The sequence below is a fragment of the Onychostoma macrolepis genome, chromosome 03 (assembly GCF_012432095.1).
Source record: "Onychostoma macrolepis isolate SWU-2019 chromosome 03, ASM1243209v1, whole genome shotgun sequence".
Lineage (NCBI taxonomy): Eukaryota > Metazoa > Chordata > Actinopteri > Cypriniformes > Cyprinidae > Onychostoma > Onychostoma macrolepis.
The window spans coordinates 46,913,044-46,936,632 of record NC_081157.1 but is presented as its reverse complement, the minus strand read 5'-3'; the positions used below and the strand labels follow the sequence as shown (position 1 = coordinate 46,936,632).

General features: G+C 37.6%; 3 protein-coding genes and 1 long non-coding RNA gene across 5 annotated transcripts; 2 read left to right on the top strand and 2 right to left on the bottom strand.

Moving 5' to 3' along the window:
* Positions 1–79: 79 nt before the first annotated feature.
* Positions 80–3,884, bottom strand: polr3h (polymerase (RNA) III (DNA directed) polypeptide H). Of its 2 annotated transcripts, XM_058769265.1 has the most exons (7): positions 3,682–3,884; positions 3,349–3,516; positions 2,682–2,778; positions 2,522–2,608; positions 1,593–1,656; positions 1,227–1,479; positions 80–789 (listed from the first exon to the last, which is right to left on the bottom strand). In XM_058769265.1, the coding sequence occupies exons 2-7, from the start codon at positions 3,457–3,459 to the stop codon at positions 739–741; spliced, it is 663 nt and encodes a 220-aa protein (XP_058625248.1). In that variant the 5' UTR covers positions 3,460–3,516; positions 3,682–3,884; the 3' UTR covers positions 80–738. The 2 variants fall into 2 exon arrangements, with proteins under 2 accessions (XP_058625248.1, XP_058625247.1); XM_058769264.1 differs by having other exon boundaries at positions 82–789; positions 3,349–3,884.
* On the top strand, positions 1,399–3,468 carry LOC131536389 (uncharacterized). The gene is made up of 3 exons (XR_009269938.1): positions 1,399–1,536; positions 2,565–2,811; positions 3,334–3,468. It is a non-coding gene; the product is annotated as an uncharacterized LOC131536389 (long non-coding RNA).
* Positions 3,885–7,444: 3,560 nt separating the features above from the next.
* On the top strand, positions 7,445–12,844 carry LOC131536372 (protein Tob2). Its single transcript, XM_058769258.1, has 2 exons — positions 7,445–7,695; positions 9,657–12,844. Exon 2 carries the CDS (start codon positions 9,914–9,916, stop codon positions 11,081–11,083), a length of 1,170 nt encoding a protein of 389 aa, XP_058625241.1. The 5' UTR covers positions 7,445–7,695; positions 9,657–9,913; the 3' UTR covers positions 11,084–12,844.
* Positions 12,845–15,469: 2,625 nt separating this feature from the next.
* tefb (TEF transcription factor, PAR bZIP family member b) lies at positions 15,470–23,268 on the bottom strand. Its single transcript, XM_058769261.1, has 4 exons — positions 23,002–23,268; positions 21,319–21,684; positions 18,020–18,240; positions 15,470–17,816 (listed from the first exon to the last, which is right to left on the bottom strand). Exons 1-4 carry the CDS (start codon positions 23,117–23,119, stop codon positions 17,601–17,603), a joined length of 921 nt encoding a protein of 306 aa, XP_058625244.1. The 5' UTR covers positions 23,120–23,268; the 3' UTR covers positions 15,470–17,600.
* Between the last annotated feature and the right edge of the window lie 321 nt (positions 23,269–23,589).

The window sequence follows — 23,589 nt, the reverse complement described above, 5'->3', positions numbered from 1 at the left end:
AATAATACTCTACTAAAAGTCTTAGTAGCATATATATATATATATATATATACACACACACACATAGATAGATAGATAGATATGGATATACATATATTTATGATGCTTATCATAATGTGGGGACAGGAATTCTGTTCTAAAACATGACAAATTTTTGCATATTAGTACCATATTATTTGGATGTTTAGGTGCAAAGCAAGTTTCCTTATTTGTTTACTATTATTGTTTTTATTTCCAAACTTATAATGGAGGGAAAGTCCAAAAGTCAACCTAAAATAGAGAAATTCTAAATAAAAAAGGTTTAGCAATCTTATACTGTATATAATTTAAATACAAAGTAAACTAAATATAAAATACAAAATACACTAAATAGATTATAACATTTTTCATTTACTCCATTTTTAATGTTGTAAAAAGCAGGAGAAAAAAAAAAAATCCAAAAACCATATATACATGATCACGCAAAAATATTCCATTCAGTGTCAGAAAAAGATTAAATGCTAAACATTTTTATAGATTTTTTTATAGAATTTATCTATAAAGTAAACTCAGTGGGACACAGCAATACAACAAAATAATCCCATTTAAATCATTATAAATGGCTCTTTTATCAAGCGTCTCCAATTGGTCGGCACCACCTGCTCACTGATTGGTCCACAGAGCTTCAGTTCATTGTGTAAACGAGTCTTACGAGAAGTTTCAGCTGATTTCTCACAGTTCATAACACAGATGAGACTGTTAACTGTTCCACCAGGACAGAAGACCCAGACCTGGTTCACTTACTGATCCCTGCAGAAGAAAACAAGAGACGTCTGTGGTATTACTGTGAGCAAATCATCAGTGTATGATATTACAAAGACAAATGGTGGATGGAACAGGTTATATATTCATTGTAGTTTTATTTAAAATGCCCCTATTATGGGTAACGAAAGGTTCATATTTTGGTTTTGGGAGTCCCCGACAACAGGTAGACATGCATGCATGGTCAAAAAACACTTTCATTGTCTTATAATATGCATTTATTTTGACCTTATTTGCTCAACGATTTGTTTAACGATTCATTTTTCCAAACCCCTCCTTTGCTAATCCAATGCTAATCTGCGGTGCACTTTCAGATTTAAAATTTTGCAGGATGTTTTCATTCACTTAGAGCTGTGTTACGCACTGCATGAAAGGTCATTTTCAAAGATCCATAATAGGGGCACTTTAAGGTCTAATATTCTCACTATGAGTGTGTACGGAGCCTCTTTCTGCTGTACGCTGTCCTCCACTCCTGCAGGTAGCGCTGTGGCTGCGGCTGCGCCCGCGCCTGCGCCCACGCCTGGCCCTTCCTTCTCTGCGCTGGGACCCGTGGGCGATGTGTCGATGAAGACCTCGTCCACCACCCGGAAGCGGATCTCCTCGCCCTGGTCCATGTAGAGGTCGTGAGCACCCTCGTCCGTCTCGTACTCCCACATCCACACCTGCTCCGCCTCATCGCTACGCCAACCGTGAAGGAACAGAGCATGCTGGGAAGATGATGCTACAAGTACACTGGTAGCTAACTAACAGTGTCATGCTAATGTGTTGGTAGAAGCCATGATTCAGGATACAATTTAGCCGGTTGCTGTAGCGACTCCGGCGGGATTATGATGTCATCGAAGAATCCGAGGCTCACTGCGGAATCGACACACGTGAACTCATCATTCATCTCATAGTGACTGTTTACATTTTACATTTCCAATTAACTTCCATATTCTAATCAAGCCATCATTCTGTAAACAAATGCTCTTAATCTACTGGAATAAAGGCTTGACAATGAATATGAGCCATAATAATCTGCATGTAAAATATGTTATTTCAGTATCAATTAGATACATATTAAAGTTATTATTAATATTTTGAATTTGTTTTCATTATAGTATTTTCCATTTTCATTTTAATTAAGTTTTTTGAAACTTAGATTAAATTTTTTTTCAGTTTTAGTACAAGTTAAACAAAATAGCTAAAATTTAAAGTTAACTAGCTAAAATACAAATTTTTTTACATTTTATTTATTCAGTTTTTTTTAAGTTTTAGTTTATTTTTAGTTATTTTAGTACATCAAGTTAAACTAAAATATTCAAGCTGAAATAAAAATAGTTTATTTTTTTACTTTTATTGTTTTAATTTTAGTTGTTTTAGTACTTTAACTTATACTAAATGCTGCCTTTTTATATTTTTATTTTATTTCAATTAACAATTCGTTTATTCCAAGTAACGATTTATTTATATATTTAGTAGTTAATTTTGAACAATTTTATTATTTCAACTAAAACTAAACAAAAATAAGAAATGGTGCCTTGGCAACTAGCTGAAAGCGTTTTTTTTTTGTGCGTGTGCGGTTTTAATTCATTTATTTTTTGTTATTTTAACTACATGAACTGAAAGAAACTAAATGAGAAGTGTTACAATATGTATTTATTTATGGCTTTCAGTTAACTTTTATTTCAAGTAAAGACGAACACTAGAAGAGAAAAGCATCAAAAGTGTCCCCTCTTACCATGAACACCTTCAGCACTGCATCCTTTAATCTTTCCCACCAGAATCTCGTCCAGGAACGGGTGGAAAACCACATATCGAAAGTGCACTGCAGGAGGAGAGAGAGAATGAGGATGTGCTGGACACAGAGTCTCTGTGTGAACGCAGTGAGGAACAGTCACCTTTAGTGTGAGACGCTCCGTCTCCGGGAAAGATGTAGGAGTCCTCCAGTTTAGTGATGTCATAAAGACAGATACACAAACCCACATTATACACCACCTGCAGACGGGCGGAGGAGTTCAGACGACACAAGTACTCTAAAACTATATGTGACCCTGGACCACAAAACCAGTCATAAGGGTCAGTTTTGTGAAATTGAGATTTACACGTCATCTAAAAGCTGAATAAATAAGCTTTCCATTGATGCATGTATGTTAGGACAATATTTAAAAATCTGGAATCTGAGGGTGCAGAAAAATCAAAACAATGAGGAAATCGCCTTTAAAGTTCTCCAAATGAAGTTCTTAGCTATATTTCAAGTTTTGATATATTTTCAGTAGGAAATTTACAAAAATATCCTCGTGGAACATGATCTTTACTTAATATCCTAATGACTTTTGGTATAAAATGAAAATCGATCATTTAGACCCATACAGTGTATGGTTGGCTATTGCTACAAATTTATACCCCTGCGACTTAAGACTGGTTTTGTGTTCCACATATTTTAAATCATAATAATATCAAATAAATGCAGCCCTGTTGAGCAGAAGAGTATTTTGAGAATGTCACTCTGGTATTGTATTCATAATTCTTATATATGGATTTTCGTGTCAGATTTCCTCAGCTCACCTTGTTGGCGAGTTTCTTGTTGAGCTCCTCGGCGATCGCGTCGTTCAGCTGTCGGTGGAAACTCCACGGCGGAATCCGGACCGTGTCCACCATCTCCACCAGCACAAACATCCTCGACCAGAACCCGGACCCGAACCAGAACAGAAGCGAGCACGAACTCTAAACGCTCTAGACCCGAGGAAACCGGACTACGAGATCTTACAGAGAGATCTTACCGAGATCTTTCAGACTGAGCTTATTTACTGTGAGAACTATGAACTTCCATTAGTTAACGTTACTGGTTTATGAATCTGTCACTCTTAAATTTGATGTTCTGCAGCTTTGTCATATTACCTCTCAGTTCTCCGGCAGCTTTAGCAGCCTGTGATTCTGTGCCGGCAGACGGTATCCAGCAGCTCCGGTTTATACATTTACACTATTAATAATAACCCAAAATCTTTCATGATAGCATATTTTGAGCGCACAGCATGACAACAGCCACACATGCGCCGATTCACGACAGCGGCTGGCGCTTTACGGCACTGACGTCACGCGACCGCAAAATAAAAGCATATCTTCCTTTTTTTATATATGTTGATATAGATTTGAAGACTTAAAAACTAAATTGCTTGTAAGACTATTTTATAGTGTAATACTTGTAATACTAACTAAAATATAATACACTTATATTTACAGTGTATAATCACAGTTAATTTCAGAATTTCATGTATTATTTATGTAACCTTTTTATTGTTGGCTCTTGTCTTTATGCTTGTAAATGTTGTTATTAGTTTGATATAAATTAAACACTTGCAAAACATATAAACTAATATCAGCAAATATTACATTGTATTTGATTAAAAACTATATATATATATATATATATATATAGTGTATATGTACAAAAATGTATATTTTGTGTTTCATAATGTGAAGCTGTCTTTTTACTGATGTCAGACTGATAATTCATCAGTTAATTATAATTTTGTTTTGTGTCTATCAAGGTCTCAATAATGTGAGAGAATAAGGAACGTAACTCTTGCAAAACTGTTATATTAATATTTGCATAGCTATAATATTGATATTTTACATATCGCATGTTCAGTTTCAGTGTGTATTTCTCTGTTCAAAAAATAGTTACTACAAAATATGCGCTTCTACATTTTAATTTAAAACTGTTTCTAAAAATTTTTTATATAACACCTGGGACATCCAATGAAATATATATATATATATATATATCATCTTAAAAGCACTTAATTTTTAAAAGCACTTTGTTTTATTGTTGGTGGTTTTAGCTCTACGGCGAGTTTAAAAACTTAAATGAGTTCATGATATTTAATGAGATTTCCACCCTAATATCTTAGACATCAGTCTGTCAGAATCAACACTTTGTTCAATCAGAAACTCATTTAGAAGAGATTCACATGCAGCTCAGCTCTGATGAAGACTTTTTAAGACATTGTGACTGTCGATTTAAAAAGCATTGTACTAAATGCCATCCATAGGCTCGTCTTTGTCTTTTGACTAATGCTTGTTTTCATATCTGATTTTCAGTTTTCAGCTATGAATATACAGCAGAGACGGTCATACAGTGACATCTGCTGTCCATTTATGCTCCTCAAACAATCTCCTCAAAGATCTGCAGTTAATCTAGCATGTAGTATATTATGCATGAGGGAACTGCTGAGAGTATGTTTAGCATTAACTTTAACTGTCAGAAATAAATCAGAAGCTATACCATATACAGCATATCACATTTCAGCAACCAATTTAGTATATCTTTTCAAGGGACAATTCTATAGAAATGAAACTTGGATATATTTTAGAGTAGTCAATGTGCAACTTATATAGCAGTAAAGATTTACTGTTGTCTAATAATAACTCAACATACAGCCATTATTGTCAAAAAAGCTGGCAACAAAAGTGAGTACACCACACGTCGTTTAACCATGCAAAGCCACATGTCCTATTCATCATGTTCATGTTTTTTTCTGCTTGACAGGACCATACAAATTTGTGTATCTTATATTACAGCAGTTAAAATTTGGTGCTTTGAGTACAATTCTCTCATACTGACCACTGGATGTTCAACATGGCACCTCATGGCAAAGAACTCTCTGAGGATTTGAGAATTAGAATTGTTGCTCTCCACAAAGATGGTCGAGGCTATAAGAAGTTCAGTAACACCCTGGAACTGAGTTACAGTACAGTGGCATACAGAGGTTTTCCAAGACGGGTTCCACTCGGAACAGGCCTCGCAAGGGTCGATCAAAGAAGTTGAGTCCTTGAGCTGTGCTACAGGTGCAGAAGCTGGCTTCGAAAAACAGATGCATGAGTGCTGCGAGCATTGCTTTAGAGGTTGCAGAAGCGGAAGGTCAGCTTGTCAGTGCTCAGACCATACGCCACACACTGCAACAAGTCAGTTTGCATGGCCGTCGTCCCAGAAGGAAGCCTCTTTTGAAGCTGGCTTACAAAAAGCCTGCAAACAGTTTGCTGAACACAACAAAAGCATGAATTACTGGAACCATGTCCTGTGGTCTGATGAGATTAAGATAGATGAGACTGATCTGATGAGGCTCAGATGGCATGTGTGGAGATGCCCTGGTGAGGAGTGCCGAGAAAATTGTGTCTTGCCTACAGTCAAGCATGGGTTCATTGCTGAGGTTCATTGAGGGAAACATGGATTCCAACATGTATTGTGACATTCTGAAGCAGAAGATGATGCCCTCCCTTCAGAAACTGGGCCGAACGGCAGTTTTCCAACATGATAACGACCCCAAACACACCGCCAAGATGACAACTGCCTTGCTGATGAAGCTGAAGGTGAAGGTGATGGAGTGGCCAAGTATGTCTCCAGACCTGAAGCCTATGGAGCACATGTGGGGCATTCACCATGTGTCTAACATCCAACAGCTCCGTGATGTCTTTGTGGAGGAGTGGAAGAGGATCCCAGCAACAACCTGTGCAGCTCTGGTGAACTCCATGCCCAGGAGGATTAAGGCAGTGCTAGATAACAATGGTGCCCCTACAAAATATTGACACATTGTACACAGTTTTGACATGTTCACTTAGGGTGTACTCATTTTTGTTGCCAGTTATTTAGACAATAATGGCTATATGCTGAGTTATATTTAGAGGACAGTAAATTTGCACCACTATACAAGCTGCACACTGACTGCTCTAAAATATATCCAAGTTTAATTTGTGTAGTATTGTCCCTTGAGAAGATATACTAAAATTGTTGCTGAAATGGGTGTACTAACTTTTGTGAGATACTGTATATCAAATATATATATATATATATATATATATATATATATATATATATATATGCATAATAGAGAAGAAAATGTGAAAGAGAACATTTCATAAATTAAACTTTTTTTTTTTTCCTAAAAACGAAAAACAACACCAAAATCGTCATTAAAGTAGGCCTATGTCAAATTTTAATTCTTAAAATCGAATCTAATTTCTGATGGGAAAATACTCCAAAAGCCAATAAAGAGCTCTGACCAAACATTACAAGATAATTTTCTTTTGCCCCTAATTATTTGTGTTTGGGGTTTATGTCACTTTCCATTTAATCTGCTTTTCATTTCACATATCTTTTAACTTAAAACTCATTGCTTCGTTATGTTGTTTAGAAACTCCAGTTCCCATCATGCACTTTGTTACTCGCTGAACCTACGTCACCACGCCCCCTGCTGAGTGGACGCTGCGCTGCGTTCTCAGCCAATGGCTGCATTGTTGCTATGACATCTTTTATTTTTAGCCTTCCATCTCACAGCCTCACATTTGAAAACATTATTTCGCCAAATTAAATAGAGACGGATTGAAACTAACAGCTGCCTCAGGAATATCTCTGAGACCAATAAAAATGTAAAATCAGCATGATTTTAACATTATGGATTATACAGTAGTTGAAACATACTATAGTATTAAAGGTAAACACTGCTTAAAATCGAGCATAATTCTTATAAAGTTTAAATGAGTTTTAACAAACTTTTGGCCGCTTATCCATCTGGGTGGGTTGAGTTATTGCGCAAGATCTAAATCAGTAAGTAGTTCCAGCAGAAAACACGTCGTAGCGCAGGGCGGAGCGCGCGCGTGCGCTGCGATATAAATGCGCGAGGTTGTCAAACAGTGAAGTTTCCACGGGCGCGTGCGGGAGCGTGGACACGTAACGCCATGAATTAAACAAAATTAAATTAAATTAAAATAGAAGTGCGTTTCAGTCAAACGCAACACTAGACAGCGCTTCTTTGTGAAGGATTTTTTTTCAACGCCACAAGCACGAATAATCATTGATACTTGTGTGATTAATGGATATGATAAGCACAGGACAAAAACACGAGCTTTGAATCAGTAAGTACTTGATTTATTTGTTTAAATTGCCAACTGCTTTCATCAAAATGGCAACAGAATTTATTGGCGCTGGATATTATGTTGAAAGGATAGATTCATAATATTTGTTTTTCTTTTGAATGAGTGATGAGTTGTCGTCCATTTTAGATTGTCAAAAACTAACAGATTTAAAGATACAATAATATGGCGCTAATTGATAATATTTGAGGCATTCGCATGCAACACTATTGAAACCCTGGATGAATGCGTGTTTGCACAGATGTCCTTGGCTTTAGTGGTGTGCTGAGATGACTAAAACAGGCCAAAGGTTTGCAAAAGCTGATTATTTCTCTGCTGTCAGTGTGTAACAGAGCCGCTGGGCATTTATAAGCTCATATCTGAAATATCACAAATAACTTTATGGAACATGTTGTTCTAATACTGTTTTTGTGAATTGGTAAAACAGTGCAACATGAATTATAATGTTAGGATTTGTGGTTTTGAATTACACCTCTCTGGTTACTCCTGGAGTTAGGTATGTTTTCTTAAAATAAATTAAGTTTCTTTGAGGGAACCCCCAACACACACACACACACACACACACACACACACACAGCCAGCAGCCCAACATGAACAGCAACTTCCAGCATCCCATCTGCTTTAGTTGTTTCTATTGTCATGCAACACCATTATCATTATAATTGAATGTGCTGTGTTGGATAATAGTGTTTGGTCTAATTGTTTAATTCAAGTTAAACATTAAAGTCAAGAGTGAGATGTTTGATTGGTGTTTTGATGAAGCTGATGTGGTTTAGTTTAGGGAGATAATGTGAATCTGCTGGATGTTTTGCAACAGATGGGGAGTGTAAACAATCAGGCTTGTGGATAATTGTTTAGCAACACAATAAACAATTTCTGTCTGTATCCTAAATATTTCATGTTATGGCATTTGATCAAACTCTGACATTGAGTGACATTGAATGCATGATATGACTTTAAGATGGGCTATACGACGCGTTTAGTTTCTTGTCTTTTTTTATCAATTAGCAATATCAACATTAAATTATCATGCAGGCTAATCATCATATAATCTCGAATAGAGATTATATTTAGATTTATTTGCAAAAATTACAATTGACATTATTCACGCGTTGAGAAGATAACCGCACAAGGAAAAAGTCAGATCACTTAACACGTGTCCGTGTATCTAAACCGCGTTTTAAATTTGTAAATTGCTGCATGATTAAATATCAGTGCCTGTATTAATGATTTATTGGCCCGTCTGCGTAGGAGCGCGCTATTTAATGCGTCTTTTTTTCTGAATAATCATAATCCGTTTTGTGACATTTACCGGCAGTGACCGTCTTCATATGTGCTGCAACTCACCACGGATCCGCCTCTATTAGAAATATAACAAGGGCGATGCATTTATAAAACGGGTTTTAACGGAGCTTATCAGTGTTTTGAAAATGCGGAGGCGTCACATCAACATTCACACGCGTGATGATGACGTCAAAGGCGGCGGCGTGGTGCATGCTGGGAGGTGTAGTTTTTAACCCCTGCCTTCAACAGCACCATTTTATCAGCAGTTTATAGGGTTTCCCCTCAGATGGTTTAAACTCGAAATGCACAAATATGATCCTTAGCTAATCTATGTAGAATATTACAGTAAGTGTACATGCCATTACATGGGTGACTTAAAGATGTTATTCACTGGGTTTAAAGTATAAATATGTCCTTGAGTATTCCCTTTTATTGTTGAGCTAGTGTGAGTGGACCGGGCGCATATGGTGGTAAATTTCCCTCTCTTAGCACGTGTAATCCTAAGTGCTTTAGCCAGAGGGACAGAAGAGGGATTTCATGAAGATAATCATGGATTGGTACCTTGGCCTCAGCATCTGCTGAAACAAACAAACATGCACACTGAGTCAATGTATTGAGTATTAGTATTCCGTTTAACTGGTCTGTCTTTGTCTTTCTAGAGGCTTTGAAGAAACTGGATCTTGGAGAGCTGCTGTCTTCATACATCAGTGCTTCGGGGTGAAGATTTTTAAAAATCAGCTGGTCTCTGACAATCACTTTTAAGCAATTTCTGAGCAACAATCCGAAATCAGAGGCCCTTGCTTTTAAATTGATGCTTAAAGCTAAGACTAAAGACTTTCACCTTGATGTTTGCAAGAGATGTTAGGACTGTTGTAAGTCTAACCGAAGGCGCTTTCAAGACCTAGTCAAATTCATCATGCATCTGGAGGTGAAGGTTGCGTTAAACTTCATCGTGTCCTACTTGTACAACAAGCTCCCGCGCCGTAGGGCGGATCTGTTTGGCGAGGAGTTGGAGCGTATCCTGGTTTCCCGCTTCGAAGGGCACTGGTACCCTGAGGCTCCTTTACGTGGTTCTGCCTTCCGCTGCCTCCATCTGGGAGCTCCCAGGGACCCTCTGGTGGAGCTGGCAGCCAGGAGGAGCGGTCTGGACACCGAAGAGGTCCGTGCCAACGTTCCCCCCGAGCTCAGCATTTGGATCGACCCTTATGAAGTGTCCTACCAGATTGGGGAGAAGGGTGCTGTGAAAGTCCTGTACACAGAGGATCCGCCAGGTTTAGGGGCTGATGCCGAAAGGTCCGATGTCGCTCTCAAAGGAGACGTGGAGTTCGAGGACGTCAAGAGTTTGGGCTTTAACCCAGAGGCTCAGGTCTTCATACCCATCGGTGGCCAGGTGTCGCCGGTCATGCTACCCTCACTCTCCAGTTCACCAACTCCTCTTTCTACCTCATCTTGCCCGGGACTCTTCGGTTACGCCACTCCCAGCACTCCCACCAATCCCACCAATCCCAGTGCTCATTCCTCCAATACATCCACCCCGTCGCCACCAACCACCGGTCTTTTGTACTCTACTCCCAACCCCAGGTCCGCACCTCAGCCAATCACCTTCACCACAGCCAGCTTTGCCGCCACCAAATTTGGCTCCACCAAGATGAAGAAGTGCGGGAACCCTGGAGTTGCTTCTGGTTCTGGCGTTGCCACGGCCCCGCAACAGAGGATGATCACGCGCTCCCCCAGCACCATCTCCCCACCGGGGCTGGTCAAGCACAAACCCCTTTCCCTCTCGATGCACTCTCTAGCTGGACCCATCCCAAGCCAACTGTCTCCTAATGCCAAAGAGTTTGTGTTTCCTGCTTCCCAGAGGCCCCTCTACTTTGACGGCGAAGGTCCGCCAATGACGCCATTCCAGGCTCCACACCCACACGCCTCCTTCGATCCGTTCTCTAGTCCACAACCAGGTCAGGCTGTGGGAATCATTGGAGGCAACACTGGAATTTCCTTCATGGATAAACCTCCATTCGCGGAAGGACTCGGATACAACCTGCAGTATTCCAGCCAGGCCTTCCAACCTGTGGTGTTGGCCAACTAAAGTCTCAGAGTTGAAGAGATCCCAATGCTGAAACACTTTCCTTGAGGACAATTTTTTTTTTTTTTTTTTTCCTCCTCGAATCACTGTTACTACCACCATGATAAATCAAGAGTATTATGACTACTAATTGAGTATTACTTGTGATTGTTATTTTTCCGTTCATTTGTTTCTCGTTTAATGATGTTGTTTATTTTTTAATGAATTGACTATCTCTTGGAGTAACCAGCCTCCTGTTGCACAGGTGTTTTTGTGTTTGTTGTTTTCAGTAATGAGTCACTTTATCGCCCAAATGTTTGTCTCTATGATCTTGGTTAATGCTACTTTTTAAAATTGATTCTGGGAAAAAAAGCTAATATTCTTAGAGAAGATTCTAGATGCCTAAAAGGGATTTTTGGGATGTTGTTTATGTTCAGAAACATGACTCTCTGGAGATTACAGCCACATTAACAGTTCGGTCATGCCTCAGCTGTTATAATTGAGGATTTATGGTAATTTTATGACATGTCCTCTGAACCTATGTGGGTCTGGTACTCTTGAGCTGATGATTAAGAGGCAGGTCATGTCTTGCATGTTGGGTTAGCTTTAGGATTCTCCTTTTCAGTTTGAACACATTGAGCCAAATCCTGATGAAACCAGCCAGAGTTTATACCTGTTTCTAGTGAGTCAGATTGGGAACTGATGTTGTATATTTTCATTCTGGCAGATCTGGTAAGTTCAGCCACTGAAGATGAACAGACTGAATGATTGATTGCTGGATTGTTGCGAGTCTGATTGGTTTCGCACTTTGGTTCCTGGTCAGAAGTGCGTGAAGGTACTGGTTTGAGGTTGATAAACTGCTGAGTGTCTTTGAAGGGATGGGACATGAGATTAAAGGTCATTGGTGCAGAGATGCACAGATTAGCTTTCCGTCGCAGAGACGCGTGTTGAATTTAATGCTTTATTTTTACGTTCCAGAGGTTATAAATGGTGATTTGCAAGAGATGCTACAGTGAAAAATTGCACTTTGTTTTTTCCGCTCCAGGACTCTGAATGTTACCTCATATATTCTGACTGCAGTGGCTGTGTTTTGTGAAGCGTTTTATTGTGCTAGGATGGAGGCTGGCGTTCTAGAATCTTCTTGAAGGTAGGAGCCAATGCTGGCTTCCTTTATGACATCACTTCCCCCTCAGCGTACCGCCCATCCAGCTGCGCTGCACTTTACGCACAGGGCCTATGGAAACTCCTGTAATGCCTCACAATAAACACTATATGCTAGATGCTAAAGGTCCTTTACTTGCCCTTTAATGGCCAATTATGACTGAACTATTGCTTGGTAATGTAGTTTAAAGATTGTATTAAAAAAAAATTAATAACTTTCTAAGATGTTTGGGTGAGACTGTACTTCTTGTGATGTCCTTCCACGACATTTGAAATGTGAACGTCAGCTTCATGAATATTCAATCGTTTCCATTGGTTTCATTTGGGGTGGGCGGGGTTTAGATTTCTCTATAAATGCTACGACTGGGTGTATTTTTACATTTGTTTGTAATTTATTTACAATTTTTCTATATTTTTTCGTGTGTTTTTTCAAAAGAATTCTCTACGGCATTTATAAAGCAAATTAAGAGATATATACGACGATGACACGAATATGTATATATTTCTTATGTTCAAGATCTTTTGTTTAGTTTCTTACGTGCTGAAGTTATTTTTTCAGAAATAACTATGAATATAAATATATATATGCAAGATGAAATGACTAATAAAATGTGTTTAACAAAGTGCTGAATGTGTATTGTACCTTCTACTGGAGTCATTTCAATTAGTAGTTTTTGGTTTGATGCTCTTGAAGTCCTTGATTTCCTAATATAGTTTATGACATGAAAACCTTATTCCAAAGCATGATGGTATATAAACCTCATATCATCCTTAATGTTCAAACTCAACATTTTTAGCTCCTTGGGCATAGCGGGTTTCTCCCATATTCACAGTATTATTGACCCTTAAATCCACAAAATGCAAAGATCCTTTAATCCTTGCCAATATATATCCTGAGAAATGGTCTAAAATTCTCATTTTGGAAATTGTGATGGTATTGCAATGTAATGCAAAACAAAAGAACCTAGTTTACAATAAGGTTAATAAAAGTCTTTCAGGTTTGTAACAACTCTAGCTCTGTTCCTTTGTATCGAATGTGATTTGAATTTGAATTGAAGCTATTAGATACAGGACAGATTTTTGATTATTAATAATATCCAAAAATAGTTTAAAAGAATCATGAAGACCTTGGTCAGTGTTTGTTGACACTACACTACAACTGCCAAAATAAAACATTTCAGCATGTCAAACTGCTTAGACGTGTTGTTGAGAACCTCACTGTTCTCATGCAGCTGAATAAACACCTGTGGCTGGGAATGAAGCTCTGGGTCACGACCTCTGATCACAGACTTCAGCCAATCAGAACACAGAACAGTCTATATGGGCCATTTCGTATTCCAGTCATGTAATAAACACATTGACTGTTTATTATATTGCTGTTGGAAACGAAGCCAGTTTAAATAGTACATAAGCTCCATTTATATTATCTTATTTGCACATTTTTTTTAAGGATGTTTAAAATGTCTATATTGGCTTTAATCGTCAGAACGCACCTGTCATGTCTACATGAGATTTATGTGGATAGGATCAAATTTCTTTCCCTTTAAACATGCCATTTGCATTATTAGTGCACACTTAGACCAGAATCAATTCTGTAGAGGAAATGCAAGTCTAATGTGATTGTGTATGTGATAAATATTTGAAGTGAATCTCAAGAACATGTCCATTTCTTTTTTTTTTTTTCAGGTATAATCTTGCTATATACATAATTTCTCTTCTGAGGTTTGTTTTCTGTTTATTCTGTGCAAAACACAATGACAGCTGATATTACTGGAGCATTTTTTTTTTTTTTTTTTTCAAAGCGGGTATGAGGAAGGAGCCAACACTTGTCATTTAATGTTGTTGTTTTTTTTAATATAAAGAGTGTGTTTGAGATGTAAATGTCTTGCAGCTCTTATAACATCAAACCTATAGAGCAGGGGTCACCAAACTTGATCCTGGAGGGCCGGTGTCCTGCAGAGTTTAGCTCCAACTTGCCTCAACACACCTCCCTGGAAGTTTCAAGTATACCTAGTAAGACATTGATTAGCTGCTTCAGGTGTGTTTGATTAGGGTTGGAGCTAAACTCTGCAGGACACCGGCCCTCCAGGACCATGTCTGGTGACCCCTGCTATAGAGTCTCGGCAGAAAAATATCAATGCCAGATTGCCAGCAAGTTAAATCAGATCATGCATCAATTATATGATGTCAAACACACTGGAGGTAATGATAATAATAATAATAATAATACTAGCACTAATGAAAAAGTTAAATCACTTGTCACAGTGAAACAATCCCAAAAAAACTGCAACACTTAAGACGTTTAGATGCCTCTCAGCATCACATGAACTAAACCTGATGATCATTGTTTTCCAGCATGATCTGAGATTTTGAAACAGGGTTATGATTATCTACAAAATAAATAAGTAAATTAAAATATACAAAAACTTGATTTTATTTTAGCTTGTTGCCAATATTTCAAATTTTAATATAACTAACAAAAATTGATATAACAATTAATAAATGGACATACAAATAAGCTTTATTTTTCTTTAAATATTTAGCATTTGGGGAAAAATACGACCCAGACACAATGATAAAATACACTTAAACCTCTCTCTGTAAAATATTTAGAAAATGAATGACATAGAAAAATAAACTGAATGATTTTATATTCACTTCATTTTTAAAAATTAATAAAAATGTTATTCAGTGTATATATGTAATAATATAAAATGTGTATGTAATAATAGACATTACACAAAAACGTATAAAAACAAAACTATATTAAAACACATTAAACTAAAAAGAGCAACTTGGAAAAAATCTTGTTTTCTAAAAGATACTGGCTATTTTCAGGTTTAAAAGAGAAAAAAAATAATGATGTTTGTGTCTCAAGCATACGAAGGTGACTTGATTTTCTCTTCAGACACATTCAGATCAGTGTGTGTCTCTGAAGCAGATGTTATGTAACGACACTCGAGTGTGAGGATGATTGTTACGTAACATCAGACTGAGAAAAATAACAATGATCCAACACAATGGAGGAAAACACACACACGCACCGAGAGGACGCTGTACAGACAAAAGTGCATTAAAAGCATGAGCAGATGTATTTATACAGTATTATTTGTGTGTTTCTGCACAGATGCTCATAAGGTCACTGATCATCTCTGAAGCGAGAGCCGTTGTACTGCAGATGCGTCTCACACGCGTGATGTCATCAGCAGCAGCAAATCACAGCGCAGATCCATCACAACCTCAGCAAGGTCAAATCACTGATATCCGACTTTATTAATATGCATGATACAGGATACAGTCATAACATACTGCATTACACCAGAGGAAAATGACTTTATAAAAACAACAAGACTCTTTAAAAAAGTTATTTTTTTTTAAAGTGTGTCCATATATTGAAAGTTACATGTTTTATTAAAAAATAAAAAAAAAAGGTCAAAATGCTACATTTCAGTTTCACAGAGTCCAACGTAGAACTCAATGTCTGGAGTTTATATGACAGATTAATAACAAAAACCAAAGGCCATCATCACAATTTAGATTAAAAATTAAAAACAAACACAAACAAACTTCATTCTTGTACATTTGAAACACAGTGATTGACGTGAAAGTTTTGTTTGGTTTGTAGAATGAAATCAAACAGGAGTAGAAAGAGTTTAAACAACAAATCTATCAAAAAAATTTTATATGGAAGAGGACACGCCCACTGCACAACGTCACCATGACAACAGCATGCACTAACGACTCGTCAATTTACAATAGATTCGCCTGTAAGTGCTAGAAACCCGTTTGGAAGAAACAATCCTGATTGACTTATGACATTTGTTTTTAAAATACAAAAAATAAAACCGTGTGTGTGTATATATATATATATATACATATATATATATATATACATACACACACACACACACACTCTGGTCCAATTTTTTTCCCTAGAGCATTTTTATTATATATATATATATACCTGTATATGTGTGTGTGTGTATATATATATTATATATTTCTTATTTTTGTATAAAAAAACTATAGAGAGAGAAAATGAGAAAAGTAAAATAAATGTAAAAAATGATCTGTTAAAAATACATTTAAAAACGTAAAACGTTGATCTGTTAAAAATTAAAATTGTAAGCACAGCATTAAAAACAAACCATGATTAGTGTAATCTATCCAAATCCATAAACACTGGAAGCACATTATTATTTTCCAGTATTTAAAAAAACAATAACTTCTTGGAAAAACAGCAATAAACGTGAAACTCTAGCGATGCTAATGTCACTGACTAAAACAAATCATGCTTACGCCACAATGGTTTTACCAATGCAAAGATTTTGCTAAAAATGCATTATTATTATTATTTTAATAATTCATTAAAAATACAATAATGAATGCGTCATTGGTAAGAATAAAAAAAAAAAACATTTTACATAGAAATCCGTTACGCTTGTGTTTTAACTGATGCTGAGCTGCCCGACTAAAAAATTCATTTTAAATAAATAAAAAAAAAATACACTCGTTAGAAATATCTAATCTGAGGTAAAGATGAATCGTACATTATTGCCCTGGATTAAACCCTGAAAACAAACCAGATCCAGTCGCTCACAGTTAAACTCCTGCGCATACGCTCGCATTAAAATAATCGTCCAGTTAACTGCCATGAATATGTGTTTGAACAAAGCACAGTCACTATAGTTTTAAAAATCTGCACGATAGAAATGTCGCTTTTTACATGGTAAGATCATTCTGGAAGAACAACGACACTAGTGGATGGATACAAGCGTATATTTACAGACTCTTTTTTTTTCTTTCAAATCTTCGCCTTCGCAAAATGCAATTCTCCAATCCGCACTTACCCTTGAAGTGCACTCGTTTTCGTAGAATAAAGAAAATAATTGCTTCATATCGAGGATCATGCGCTTGTTTTCTGCAAAAAAACCTCTTGTACACAAACATAGACGACGTGTCAAGTACAAAAAAAAGGAAGAAACAGGTTAAAAACTAGCCAAAAACAGTCGTAAAGTCACGTTTTCCATGACAAAACACTCTCAGGCTGAACGCCAACTTGTCGTCCGCCCTGTGCGACTTTTCCAGTCGGCCGCATTATCTCATCTTCATACCAAATAAACCTCTAAAAACTCACTGCTCGGGTCAGATGGGGGTCGTGGAGAGGGCAGAATGAGGTATGAGGAGGTCAGAGGTCAAAGGTTATGCTGTGTTATGTGTTTTGTGTCTTCAAGACCCTTAAAACGTCCTCTTAAAAACACGCGCTCGCGTCATTCTCATCCACTTCCCGCGCGGAGCCGCATTACCCACAATCCCCGGCTGTGTAACTGCGGTGTGAATTATAAGGGAGACTGATGCGTGTCGGGGTGAAGCGCGTCCCTCACAGCGAGCCGTATTTGGCTTCGTACAGCGACATGATCTTCTTGCAGCGGCCGCAGTCTTTGCGCAGCTCGGCCATTTCCTGTCGCAGCACGGCGTTTTCTCGCTCCAGGAAGGAGGCGCGGACGGCGATCTGGTTCTCTTTCAGACGCCGGGCGTCACGAGAGCGCTTCGCCGCCACGTTGTTCTTCTTCCTCCGTGACCAGTATTTATCATCCTGCGGAAAAACGCAAACATCTCACTACTGAGGAAGGTAAAAATTTTAGTTGTAACTATATGTTTTATGTTCTAACATTAACAAAAACATACTGTAAATGATTATTGTCATAGTCTGTATTGTATGTATGATGAGAAAACATACCATATCACGGTTTCCTGATTTTTCTGTTCATAAAAACATTTAATCGGGTTCAGTCTCACCTTCGCATCTTCAGGAACGAACACTTTCTTGGCTTTCTTGATCATGGGCTGTGGTTTGAGCTCGTCCTCGGAGAAGCGGTGTTTCCGTGGATTGAAGAGCTCTCCTCCGGGAACGCTGGACAGGACCAGATCCGTGGGGTCCGGCTGGAAGGTCACGCTCACCTCGATCTCCTCCGGGTCGATCGGAGTGGGCGTCACGCGGTCGGGGTTGCCTTTGGGTTCTGGCAGGTAAAAACAGAGCGATGTACAGCCGTTATAATAAAATCAACAGAATAAACCCATGACCAGAGAAAATTATGAACCTGATGAAGATTCATTCACCAGCAGAAAGCATCAGTCAGCCAACAGGTCAAACTAACTAGCAGCAGCTAGTTGAGTTTATATATGTAAGGAATAATTGACGACGGGCCGTTGTATTATTAGAAAAATAATCGCGTCGTGACCACATCACCACCTCGGGTGTGCATTATTTTTCTAATAATTCAACGGACCAAAGTCAATTATTCCGCTTATACTACGGTTGCCACACCTCAAGACATCGATCAGATGATATATTTCAAGGCATTCGTCTGGTATTTCTACTTAAATCGCTATTGTGAGTAGGATTATTTCTTCCGCATCTCATCCAAGGCCTCTGTTGCTAATTCCAAAACATTATTTTAAACCTAGTAACGGAGGCTTGAGCCGTTGATAACAGACTAATGCAGTTAATACAGTTAATAACTAAGTTATGAGAGAGAGAGAGATTACCTCTGTGCGTCTCTCAATAGTGTTCGGCAGCAATGTCTCTAGTTTTAGTGAAACTTAGTTCCTTTTGTTCACGAACAGCGCCGTTGTTGTTACCTCGCTTGTGAGAAATCATGTAGTTTTTAAGTCGTTTACTGATAAAATCGTCAGAGTAGAGCTAACAACATTAGCGCGATGTATGTTAGTGTGTGTGCAAACTGTAACTGTTATGTGTGTGCGGTCTGTGAGAGAGAGAGAGCGGGAGAGACAGAGTATGTGCTTTCCGTACATAATAAAGAGTAATTTTGTGGCAAAAACATGGACATGATCTGTCGTTTTTATCCTTTTGTTTACTATATTTATTTGTTTGGCCAGTGTCGTTGTGGCTTTTGGTTTGAAAGACCTTTGAAATAACAGAAATCATTTGGTGAAGTGATCTGGTCATGTAATGCGGTCAAGAGCTGCCTGGAACTACGTTCGCCGTGCGTTTCCCTGAAAATAATTGCACACCTTAGAACGTTCGTCAGCCAATCAGATTCAAGCATTCAACGGCCCATAGTATAAATTGACTATAACGAATTGACTCAAAGACATTTACCGCCACCTGCTGGTAGTTTTAGTTTCTTCTAGAGTATCATTTAATTTATTAAAAAAATAAGTAAATAAATAAAAAAACATTAAAGGGATAGTTCACCAAAAATAAATAAATAAATAATAATTCTGTCATCATTTATTCACCTTAATGTTTCATACCTGATTGATTGACTTTCTTTTGCACAACATAAAAGAAGGTATTTTGAAGACTGTTGGTATCAAAGCTGTTTTGGTTACCAGTGATTTTCATTGCATGAACAAAAAAATACTGAGATGTTTCTCAAATTTTCTTCTTGTTCCATATTTTATGTTTCATTGTAGCCTAAACATTTAACACAATAATAGATTTAAATTATCTTTTGGGGGTATTTTCACAGCCAAATTAGTTTGCGATTAATTAGATTATTTAATTGCAGCACCCTGTAATTGATCAGATTAAAATATTTTAATCAACTGGCAGCCCTAATATATATATATATATATATATATCAAAACCCTCAGAACTGCCAGTTTAAATCTTAAGTTTTTATCTCGATGTCTCATGTATTCAAACTTTTTTTTAATTCTGATTTTAATATCCTGCAATTCTGAGTTTTATTCTTTAAATTAAAAGTATGTAATCTTACAATTCTAACGTTTTTCTCTGAATTCTGAGTTAGCATCTTACAATGCAGTTTTTTTTGCACAACACAGAATTAATAAAAATATGGCAATCGCAACTTTTTATCTCACAATTCTCACTTCTGACAGAATTCAGATATAAGCTTCCATAGAAATATATTGATAAACTGGGTGACACTGGTTCAAACCTACGACACTCATCAGATGAGATCTATAATAGATTAATACAGTTGTTACATTTAAACAATTTGACATTACACAAACTCTACCTCATCTTGATCTGAGACGCATCCCTTTCTGTTCTTTTCCATTACTGCATTTTTGTTTCACATGTATTAAAAAAATGGTCATGCTTACGAAAAGCTCCACAATTATATTACCGTATTGACCCAAATATAAGACAGTGTTTTTTTCTTGGAAATACATCTGAAAAAACGCGATTGTCTTATATTCGGGGTCTAGACTTTGACATGTCAATAATACACCCACAACAATAGGTTGCGCCAAAAACGCATAAAACGAGTGTGCCATGAAATATGTAATGTAATGTGTGTTGTAAAGATCGCGAGTGAAAACAAAAGAAAAAGAAAATGCTTACAGCGGCATGAGCCGTGACAGTCATGTTAACCTGATGGGAACAAACTTTCTCTGTAAGTGATTTAAAAACATAAGACAGTACCCAGATTTGAAGACTACAATAAGATTTCACTTCTACTGTTAATAAAATTTTGGTAGGGTAAATGTTTTATAATTCAGATGGGTTTCCTGTTACATTTATGGTATCAAAAAGTGTATATTTTTAAATGTCATTGTTGGTACATTTTTACCAGCATTTACCATACTTTCAAAACAAAAATTAAAATAGGAAAAATATGCAATATGAAAATATTTTAAGAAAAAATGTGTTTTACAGAGAAAAACAAAACAAACAAGATTTGGTTTTCAAAAAGCCTTTTTCCAAAAGGTACATCTGGAAAAGGAGGGTCGTCTTATATTCGCGTCAATACGGTACTATAAGCCAGGACGTAGTGCATGTTATTGGCCTCCTAATGCGAACTAACCTGATTTTTATGATATTACATTTCTAACCTCGAGGTTGATTTCTACCATGTCTACAGTCTCACAATTTAAACCATCAGACCATCCATTCCAAACATGCTATCGAAAGGGAACCAGGATTTGTGAAGCTACTTTGAAAACCTAGTTAGTTAAGCTACTCTAAAGTCGTTCAACTACAGTCAAGCTACACTTCTGATACATTACATTATTGAAGCTATTTGGGGGGGGGCCAGTATGTTTCTGTCATATATAATATCAGTGGAACAAAAACAATGAAACGCGCTTGTTTGTCATCTCACCTGCTTTCGTCTCAATGCTCACAGCGAGCGAGTCGTCCTCAGACTCTTCCTCGTCCTTGTTCTCCTCCTCAGGCATCTGTGGGACGGCCGCCGGCTCATCAGAGGAATCCTGCGTGTCGCCGTCTTGCCACTCCGCCTCGGGACACTTGCTCAGCTCCTCCTCCTCTAGTGTGATGGGAATCTCGTTCTCCAGCAGGAACTCGTCCAGGTCCATGTACTCCAGGTGGAAGGTCTCGCCGTCGTACGGGATAGTTTTGTCCCAGATGGCGGGGGTGAGAGAGGCGGAGACGTTCCCCGTGCCTCCTGAACCGCCGCTGCCGCCGGACGTCCCATCGCCGATCGAACCCTGTTTCTCCTTCTCGATGTCTGTGCGAGAGAAACTACAGTTTAGTCAAATATCAAAGAAGCAGTAGAAATTTCAATGGCAGTTCATGGAAGTTTTATAAATACAATAAAATAAATCCAAACAAAATAAAACAGATCTATAGATTCTAAAATACAATAGAATAAAATCAAAACAAGATGCTTTAAATGTACATATTTACATAGTTTCTGGAAAGTAGCAATTAAAATTGATTTATAAAGCACGTTTAAACAGCTGATCAAAGTAAATTACAGCACAATAAAATGAATAGCATAAAAAAACAAAGGAATATAATACATTTAATTGAAAATGCTGTCACAATACAACAACAACAATGAAAATAGTTAATGGTCAAAAATTAAATATAATTTCTTGATTTCTTCTCTTGATTTTGATGTGAACATGTCCTTGGCAGGTTTTGTGAAATTCGGACCTTCGGACATCCAACTTCACTTTAGACACTTACTGTATATAACATCGACATGTATAACATCGACACGCCTAGATGCCCTAATATGGTTCTTTATCAAGCGAGATGATAAGAATAATTATTAATAACGTTCATAAAGGGCAGATCAGTCTTTACCACGGTAAAACCACAAGATAGACATATTATATCCACAAAACATGACCAATAACTTAAATACTCTCTTAAACGCCAGCATGCAGGAATACAACTGTCAAATCTACAGATCCTGAATGAGTTTCACATTAAAGAAAAGGAGAAAACATAACCATGTTTTTCCATGAGAGTGGAAACACTGATGGTGAAGTATCATATTGATGGTATGAATACACCATAATGGTGCTAAAATTCTTGTACTGGTGTTTTTAGGATATACAAAGGTTCTTCAAAGAATACCATGGTACTACTTTACAGTACATGCCCAAGTATCCAAATACACCACGGAAGAAACGACGACATGTAGTACCATGGTACTTTTGCATCATTTTATACACATTTTCACCATTGTTTTTAGCATGTTAGCTATTCAACATGTGTGTCATCACTAAACACAATTTATTAAATGTATAACGGTGTATAAATAAGGGTTTTCTGGACGTGTACCATTATATTTTTGAAGTAACTTGCAAAAACTACCATTTCAAAGCGAAACTATATTAAAAATACCGCGGTATTTCAGTCTGATGTGATGGATAAAGCAGCACTCTTCTGAGGGAACTTTCTGTTCTTTTGAGCGACCAATCAGCGCGCGGCTGTGGAGGTGAAGCCAAGTGCACGACTAACGTTACAAACACGCGTTCAACGGAACGGTTTGTATATGTGATTTGCATTTTGGCAGGTTTATGGTTCTCACCATCGTCTTGATCCTCCAGTATGTTTGGAGGAGGAATATTCATGATCTTCTTCAAAACAAAACCGGACGATTTCTGCGAACCGATGGCCACCGTCACTGACGCCTGTCCGGGCATCATTAGCGCGATATTATCCGACAAAATACACAAACGTCGATTGTATCCGTTAATCCTCCTGTTTCTGTTTGAGGAAATACAGCCAAAACAACACCGTAGCGATCCACTCCAGCGTACTGGGCTACACACTCACATATTCATGATGAACTCGAAGCGCTGATTGGTTATCTCGCCAAACAGCTCATGAATATTTAAACAGAAGGGCGTGTAGATACAGTTCTTAAAGAGCCCAAGGCGGATTCTCGCTCTATGATTGGTCAGCTGTTAATCCGCTTCATCCAGCTCTACAACAATGAGCGGAACGAGGCGAGCGACTCTCTTTGTTCTGAAAACAAACGAATGGAGTCCATATAAATACTGGAACACGGGAAATAAATACACTTAACATTTGGCTTAATTAACTGTGAATGCATCCGAAAATGGCAAATCATACTAAATTGTTTTCTATATTTACATACATTAACGGCGCCAAT